At 60.2% G+C, this 8,433-nt stretch overlaps 1 protein-coding gene across 2 annotated transcripts; it reads right to left on the reverse strand.

Moving 5' to 3' along the window:
* Positions 1 to 370: 370 nt before the first annotated feature.
* Lfng (LFNG O-fucosylpeptide 3-beta-N-acetylglucosaminyltransferase) lies at positions 371 to 8,067 on the reverse strand. Of its 2 annotated transcripts, none has more exons than XM_023713517.1 (8): positions 7,613 to 8,067; positions 3,421 to 3,469; positions 2,930 to 3,029; positions 2,697 to 2,832; positions 2,515 to 2,600; positions 1,921 to 2,086; positions 1,229 to 1,314; positions 371 to 1,078 (listed from the first exon to the last, which is right to left on the reverse strand). In XM_023713517.1, exons 1-8 carry the CDS (start codon positions 8,024 to 8,026, stop codon positions 1,012 to 1,014), a joined length of 1,104 nt encoding a protein of 367 aa, XP_023569285.1. In that variant the 5' UTR covers positions 8,027 to 8,067; the 3' UTR covers positions 371 to 1,011. The 2 variants fall into 2 exon arrangements, with proteins under 2 accessions (XP_023569285.1, XP_004629671.1); XM_004629614.2 differs by having other exon boundaries at positions 2,679 to 2,832.
* Between the last annotated feature and the right edge of the window lie 366 nt (positions 8,068 to 8,433).

Below are 8,433 nucleotides of genomic sequence, written 5' to 3' on the forward strand. Positions count from 1 at the left end.
CCAGAGCCGGGTTGCTGCAAAGAGCACCTTTATTCACAGCAAAAGGATGTCACCATAGCAACAACACTCCAATTCCCTGAGAGCTTCTCCCTTATCATCCGCTTTCCTAGCTATGTCTTTGCAAAGAGAACACAGAACACAGGATGCACCCCACAGGCCAGGTGAGAGCCACACTGAGCCAGGTGGTCTGGGGGAAGGGAGGGGAGGGGGATTCCAGATGCTGGAACATATAAATACAGTGTGGGTTAGACATTCCCAGGTCAGCTTTACAAACAAAGGGGATCCCAAGTTTGGTGTCTGCTTTTTCTGATCCACAGAAAGCATAAAATAAGACCCTCCCCCACCCCCTGAAACAACACACAACCCACCCCCCTTTCAAAAACAGCACAGTAAAAAAATACTGTCACAATATTTACATACACGCCCACTGTGGGCGACATTCTCTCTACTTTGGAGAGGAGATAAAATGTTCAGCTCTGCCTCCCCCAATCGGGGAGACAAAGGCAGGATCGCAGGGGCCTGGGAAGACTTCCCAACCCAAAAGGGCTGTTCACTAGCTGCACAATCACTGGGGGGAATCCTGGGGTCACTAGGATGGGACAGTGGCTGCCGTTACTCAGAGCCACACACATGGTGCCAGAACTCCTAGGAGGAGGGGAGCAGGCTTCTCACCCCCAACAGTTTCCCCTGCCCCAAGCCTGGCTCAGGACTCCAGGCCTGTGCTCCGCAGGGAGGGGCACCCACATCCCTGCAGAGAGGCCATGAGCACAGAGATCCAAAACTCGAAACAAAGCAGAGCTGTCCACAGAGGGACCACAGGGCGTGGGGTCCTCTTGCCAGCTCCTCAAGGAGCGAAACTGCCCAGCAGCCCGCTGCCTGGTGAGCATGTGACAAACACACAAGAGTGTGGCCCTGGAGGAGCCTTAGGGCCAAAGCCAGGGTGGCACAACAAGGTCCCTGGGGCCTTTGGATACCAGGGGCACCCAGGGACAGGGGTCTCAGCCATGGCTGCTAGAAGATGGCGGTGCGGGGACACCAGGGTGTGTCCGGGTACAGGTGGCAGTGGATGGAGCGGAACCTGCAGGGACAGAGTGGATGGGTGGTCCATGCAGGGCAGGGTGCCGAGTGCCACTTGCAGTCCTCCTGCACCCATGGAGGCCTACCCACCCCCCAAGCAAAAAAGCCAAAGACAGCAGCAGCAGTCCTGCTGGGGCTTCAGTTTCCTCACCTAGATGGGTCAGCCTCCACTGAGAAGGGGCCCTTCACATGGACAGCATTCCGCTTGTTTTCAAACATCCCATAGCTCAGGGTCACCTGTGGAGGGAAGGGTCAGGTGATGCTGGAGGGGCCTGGCCGTGCCTGGTCCTTGGACAGGTTGTCCCCCTGACTGAGGATGCCTGCTCCAAGCAGCCCAGGAATGAAGTCCAGAGTAGGGGCTGCAGACATAAACAAGGGAGTATCTACTGACTCCAAATGAAAGGTGTGGTGCAGGTAGGTTCTCCCAAAGGTAAAGGATGGAAGGATGGCACTGGCAGAGACCCTGGTGCCCAGTGGCAGCTGACAGTGGGGCTTCTCCTGATCTCCCCCTTGATTTACTTTTCTGTGGTACTGGGGATTAAACTGAGCACTTTAGTTAGCACTGGGCTACATCTCCAGCCCTCTTTGATTTTTATTTTGAGACAGGGTCTTCCTAAGTCACTAAATTGCCCAGGCTGGGTTCAAACTTGTAATCCATACACTCCTGCTTCAGCCTTCTGGATTGCTGGGATTACAGTCACACCCCACCCCACCTAGCTCGACCTTCCTTCAAGACAGTGTCCAACTCGTGTTCTCTGGGCTCCCCCCGCCCAAGTTCCTCCTGGTTCTATGCTCAGTCTTCCTGTGCTCACTCAGTCCTGGCCGGGCCTGGGGATTGCGCACCTGCTCGTGGAGTTCAGAGGCAGGCACCTGCTGCAGGTTCTCCAGGTGTGAGTGGAAGAGGCCACTGCGGATGAGGGGCACGCCCAGCAGAGCTTCTATAATGTAGCCCACAGTGCAGTCGTCTGGCAGCCGGATGCGCTCCGCAGTGCTCATGAAGTGGCCACCACTGCAGGAGGGAAGGGCAGGGACAGTGAGCAGGGGCAGCTGCCCATGGCAGGCCTGGGTAGAACTGCACAGCCTGGGCAGAGAACAGGCAGATGTGCCTGAGGGACAGGGTGAGGAACATGCAGTGTCTTCTGCCCCAGCGCCACTTCCTCCTCTACACCAGCTCTGCTGCACCCTGGTGGAGGGGGGCAGGGTTCTAACACAGGAAGGGGCCCTGTTCAATGGTACATGGGGTGCTACTGCCCCTGGTGCCTGCTCTGAGCAGGGCAGCTGTGGAGGAAGTGGCTGTGTGTGCAGCTGCCTCTGAAGCCTAGGAAGGAGGGGGCAGGAGGCAGGCAGAGCTAACACACAAGGCTGGGACCCTACTGCAGGCAGGACTTGACAAGGCAGGCCCTGCAGCCTCGTGGGACCCCGAGACCACTCACTCACCTGGCCCATGGGCTCATTTTCAGTGCCAGCCCCCGGCTGATGCAGAAGCCAGCCCCACCGGTGGCAAACCAGAAGTGTACAGGACGCTAGAGACAGGAAGATGTCATGAGGCTGCAGGAAAGGACAGTCACCAGCCTCAACCCACCCGGGCCCATGGAACTCACCACCCTGTTCTCACTGACTCGCTCTGTAGCCTGGATGGGCCGGTCCAGGCTGGGCTTGCCGATGTAGATGTCCTGGGAGTGTGGGTAGCTGGCCAGTAACCGAAGCAGGGCCCGCAAGTTGACATAGTTGTCATCATCCACATGGCAGAACCATCTGAGGGCAAGGCAGGACCATGAGGAGGGCACCTTCAGATAACGGAAAGTGCCAGTGGGGTGTGGGCAGAGTGGGGGAACTCCTGAGGCCAACTCACTTCCTCCCGGACTCAATGAAGTGGTCATACTCCACAGCCATCTTGCAGGACAGCGCCTGGCGGCTGTGGGCTGCTGAGCAGTTGGTGTTGACCACGTTGCCTGCAGGGGTGGGAGTGCTGTGAGGGCCTGGGCACCAGCAGGGGCCCCCAGGTACTCCCCTCACCCTAATGCAAGGCTGAGGCCCAAGGACCCTCCCACAGCCCGCCCCCTCCCCAGGGCGCCCCGCCCCTACCCATTCAGCCAGCTTTTTCCCAGCACCCGCCACCTGTTGCCGCTGGCCTGGCTCAAAGAGACCTTGAGGGCTGAAAGGGCCTCGTTTGCATGAGAATTGGGGGCCCGAGTGGTGGGGCGGAGCATTGAGCAAACCCTTGAGTAAACTGCCCTCCTAGCCCCTCGGCCCCTGACCTCTCTCGGCCCCTGTAGAAGAGGAAGGAGGAATATTTGCTCTGAAGGAAGGCACCCCTTCCTGCCCCCCAAGCCCAGGGCTCACCCGTGTGCCTGGCCAGCACTTCATCCTCCCCGTCGGTGAAGATGAATGTCTGGAAGGAGAGACACGACCCTAGCTGCAGTTTGTGTCTTGGACCCTGGGCCATGGTGTATGGGGGGGCAGTGCTGGGTCCCCTGGAGTTTGGAAGTTACAACTCTAGACAGCCCTTACCACCAGCACTCACCTGCCTCCCATACCCCCACTGCTTTCTAGGGCTCAAGTACCCAGGGCAGGTGGCAGCTGGGTGGGGGGCCTTATTCTCTAACCTCCACAGCTGGGCCCAAGGTTACCTAGGCAGCTGGGAGGCATGAGCCAGGTGGGACACCCCACCCACTCAACAGGTAAACGGCTCCTGGCCAGCCCGCCCAGCCCGCCCGGCGCACCTGGTGGCACACACCCTTATTGACACAGTGTCCGCCTGTGGGCTTCAGGGCCACAGGAGGAGGCAGGGGACAAGCAAGAGCTTTGGGAAGCCAAGTCTCAGTCACTTGGGTCGGGGACAAAGGCCTCTGCTGGGTGGCTGCCAAGCCCTGGCAGACAAAGGGCCCGGAGGGAGGATGAATCACCAAGTATTGTCGGCTGGCTTTGTCCTGGGCTGAGCAGCAAGGGGTGCTGGCGGCCTTAACTCGGGGAGTTAAGCAGGAGTGGCCATGCCGTCATTACCATACAGCTGGCCTGGTTAACTGGGCCAGGCTGGGCAAGAGGTCCTCGGGCAGGGGTGTGGCCACCAGCGCTGCAGCCTAAGACTGTGCGTTAAGCCACTCCCCCAGTGTGGGACCAGTGTGGCTGGTTACCCTCTGCCGAAGTTGTCCCCAAGGTTCTGTGAGATGGCGCTGGTCAGTGCAGTGGTGACAGGAAAGGGCTCAGGTCCCCAGTCTCAGATGAGGGCCCCAGACCCCTCCTGCTGCTCAAGCAAGGCATCGGCTCATTGGCAGGGGACTGTGCCCTGCCCAAGGCCAAATCGAAGCTCCACCTGCGCCGGCACCCAGCCATCCTGCCACCCGCCAGGATTGCTCTGCGGAAGAGGAGGGGGCCATTGGGTGGGGTGAGGAGCTGCCAGTGCCCGCCTGGGCTCGTCTGCACACGGGGAGGTATGTGCCTTCCTCTGCCGGCCCGCCCAGCGCGTGCCGCCTGCCACGCCCCCACAGGACTGAGCGCGAGCCTGGGGCGGGTGGGGGTGCTCATAGCAGACAGTGGGGGGTTCCCGTACCCACTGGGCCTTCCTTTTGTGTACACACAGGTCCAAGGGAGGCTCCAGCACTTGTGGGCCTGGAGCATATCACACCCTTAGCTATCAGGGACCTCTACAGGCCAGAAAGCAGTGACCCCACACACCTGGACATTCCTAGCTTTTGGCCCAGCAGGATCCTGGACCTGGACATACCTTCAGGTGAAGCTCTCAGCGTAGTCAAAGACCCCTAACTTCGAGGATGAAGTCTATAATGTCTATACCATCCCCACAAACCCACTCTCCCCTTGTAGGGCCCAGCAGACACCTGGATGGGTGCACACTTGCACCCAGCCCCCAACCTGTGCCCCAGCACCCTAGCCCAGGAATGCCGTGGGAGGCAGAGCGGGCTGGCCCGAGCAGACACTCCGGTGCGCTGCAGGATTAAAAGGAAAATGCTTTCTTAATGAGATCAAGTGAGGCCTGTTCTCCCTCGTTTTGGTGGTATCCTAAAAACCCAGCCCAGGGCTATGGGAGATTAAAGTCACCTTTGTTCCGCCCTGGAGTGGGCAGGCCTCCTGGAGAATCAGAGATCCGCTTGGAGGGCCCGGGGTGCTGAGCCTCATCTCCCCAACATAACCACCAGGAGAAAAAGAACAGGGGCTACAGCCACAGGCCACCACCTCCTTCTTCATCCAGACTCAGTTTCCTTCTCTGTAAATGGGCTCAGTAGTGCTCATCTATGTGGAGCAAAGTGCTAAGCACAGATCGTCCTTTCCCTAATCGTCACCATCACCACCCCAAGTATATACAAGTGGGGAAACTGAAGCTACGGTCACACCTTGAGGCCTCCTAAGAGCCTACACGCACACCCCCAACTTCCCGAAGGAGGAGAATCAGGGTAGTGAGGGCAGCAGTACTGGACAAGGCCTGGCGGGGGGGACACCCACAGGAAGCGGCATTGTTCCTAGAGCCTTGATTCAAAGAAACACAGGATGCCAAGTTCTCCCCCAACCATTGTGGCTGCTGTGGTGGCAGCCGCTGTTGCCTGGCGCGGTGGGGGAGGAGCAGTAGGCCTGGAGCCAGGCTCTTCACTCTGACCTCAAAGCCCTGCTGACCAGTCCCCCGACCCCCATCTCTTCAGTGGTTGGAAGCTTCCTGAACATCCCCTAGGTTCTGGAGCTCATGCCCCAAGGCACTCCTGACTCAGTAGGGTACAGAAGACACCTCTCCCAGGAAGCCTTTCCAGCTTCTCCTGCAGACAGATGCTGGTTGGATCGCACAGCCTCTCCAGTGTCCCCACTGAGACCAAGTCTGAGTTGCACTGCACGGGCCAGGAAAGTCGGCCATGTGCTACAAGTTCCAAAGACCCCTGCCCACAACACATTAGCAGGGCTGTGCTTGCTGTATGCATCTGAGTTGCTGATGTGAGCAGATTCAGCCTCTCCTAATGGGACAACCGTTCAACAAGGATCTAGAGACCCAGTGCAGTGATGGCACAACTCGAGCACCTACTGTATGCACCTGAGGCCTCCAAGTTTGTCTACTCCAAGTAGACAGTCAGAGAGGCCCAAGGTTTGCTCAAGATCACCCAACCCAGCTGAGACAGTTGAGACCCCCAACCATATCCTCTCCCCTGGAAAAATCTCCAAACTCCACTATGAGAGGTGTTCAGAGCTGGTTGGTGGCAGTCCAAAGGGGCCTGAATGCTGCCCTAGGTCACACAGTAGGAAGGACAAATGCTGAGGGAAGAGGGAGTCCCTGGCTCAGGGATGGTGCCCCACAAGAGTTGGGGGGGCAGGCCCCTCATCGCCAGGCAACCTGAGTGGCCAGCACGGCAGTGGCGGTTCCCATGGAGCACAGAGCTTCACACAAGAGGCCTGACGCCTTTCTTGCCGGAGAAAGGGGCTTTGTTACCTTGCCCATGGGGCCATCGTGAGAGCCGCCCAGCGCTGGGAATCCTAACGGCACCGGTCGCCAAACAAAACCCATGGCCCCCCGCCACCCCCTCCTGCCGGCCTCCTGAGCCCCTGGGAAAGGGGCGCCTGGTTCTCAGGAGGCTGCCATGGGGTTCCCAGAACTCCTCCAGCCAGGGCATTGCTCCCAGCCCCATCCTGAGATCAGCAGGGCCTTGTATCCTAACACTCACTTTGCCACAAACGGATTTCAAAGAAGCCAGAAGCCCTGGGTCTTAGGTCCTGGAACAGGGGTTAGGGATGTGGGATCTTCTCGGTGTTCCCATCCGCACCCCAGATACCCCTGAGCCTCCTGACCTGGGGCTGCTTCCCCACTGCCCCTGCAGGCCCCACCCCCTGCCCCGATCCGCCCTGGCCCAACCGTCTTGCTGTAGCCTCAGGGGAGATTTCAAAGTGGGGTGTGTCTTCATTAGTCTAGGAACAAGATGCCCTACTCGCCGAGTGAAGCGCAAAGCAAAGATCGAGGTCTCCGGGTCTCCCCTAAGAGGAGAGAAGACCTCGACAGACCATCCCCCCCCCCGTATCTTTCTTTCAAGATGCACTTTCCAGAACCCACCAGCCAACAGTGACTTGACCCCACACCACAGCGAACTGAAATGAGTAAGGGCCCCAGCGCTGTGCCCAGAGTCCCTACGCCGTCCCTTCACTTCTAAGGCACGTGCCCTTCTCCACGGGAGGGGTTGGGACCCCAGGGGCTAGAGGAAAATATGATTTGGGACGGGGGTGGAGGGTGAAAGTCCTTTTATAGTTATCACAAGCACCAACCCCAAACTCGGAGACTGCTGTAGGGTCGCTGCAGCGATCCAAGCCACCCAAGAGCCATCCAAAGCCATCCAAGGCTCTGGAGCCTAGCGGAGACGACCTCACACACACCCACAACTGTACGGACAGTGACCCTCAGGAGATAAACAGAACTCAAAGGGGCTGGATTGGCGTCAGCGGGCTCTAGGTAGATGACAGGGATGCAGTTACCCCTCAGCGGACAGCCCTTCCCAGAGGGAAAAGGCGGCGCGCCCCACCCCACCTGCCTGGCTAGACTGCGGAGACTCACCATCTCCTTGTGGCGCGAGATCCAAGTCTCCAGCAGCAGGTCTAGGCGCGCGCGGTGAAACTTCCTGGTGGTCTTGACCGCGATGAAGACATCGCGAGGGACCAGCGACTCGGCCGGGGGCCGCGGGTGGCGGTCGGCGGGACGGGAAGCGCCACCGGGCGGCTGGCCCGCGTCCCTGCGCGCGCGAGTCAACAGGCTGAAGTACTCGGACAGGCTGTGCACCTCGCGGGCGAGCACTCGGGGCGCCGCCGCTGCCCCCAACCCGGGTGCTGGCGGCACCAGGCTGTGCAGCGCGCGCCGGCCGCGCTCGGCGGGCACCGGAGGCGGTGGCGGGTCAGCTGTGAGCACCAGAAGGCAAGCGAGCAGCGCGCCCGCCAGCCCTAGCAATAGGCGCCGGCCGCAGCGCTTGAGCATGGTGGGCGCGGCCGGCAGAACGTAGTACCCAAGTTCTGGGTCCGGCGCGGTCTCTCAGCGCGCCACCAGAGCCCTAGGCTCTTAAACACCCGCTCATGCCCCGCCCCCAGCATGACAATTGGCTCTGGTCCTCAGGAGGCGGGGCATTCCCCACGTGGGTCCACAGCGGGGGGCTGGGAACCACTGTTGCCCCTCCCCCCGGCACACGTGCACTCCCCGCCCTGCCTAGGGTCGTCCGAGCCGCGGGGGATAGGAGGGTAAGCGGGGGTGGCTTGGGGCTTGGTCGGCCCGCGCCGAATGCGCCAAAAGGGGACCGACACCTAAGCTGACCAGCACTGGCCTGGGCTGCACTCGGCGCCCGGCACGCGCAAGGGCGCGCCCTCCGCGCTCTGGCCAGGGTGCCGCGA

Source organism: Octodon degus, unplaced genomic scaffold (genome assembly GCF_000260255.1).
Source record: "Octodon degus isolate 3935 unplaced genomic scaffold, OctDeg1.0 scaffold00031, whole genome shotgun sequence".
Classification (NCBI taxonomy): domain Eukaryota; kingdom Metazoa; phylum Chordata; class Mammalia; order Rodentia; family Octodontidae; genus Octodon; species Octodon degus.

What these genes read in the sequence shown, in the direction of transcription:
- Lfng (XM_004629614.2), bottom strand. Translation starts at nt 8,026, where the DNA reads ATGCTCAAGCGCTGCGGCCGGCGCCTATTGCTAGGGCTGGCGGGCGCG. An exon ending in GAGTCAGTGAGAACAGGGTG is followed by an intron (nt 2,601 to 2,678) that starts GTGAGTTCCATG and finishes TCCTGTCTCTAG; the next exon opens with CGTCCTGTACACTTCTGGTT. An exon ending in GTGGAGGCTGACCCATCTAG is followed by an intron (nt 1,079 to 1,228) that starts GTGAGGAAACTG and finishes CTGTCCCTGCAG; the next exon opens with GTTCCGCTCCATCCACTGCC.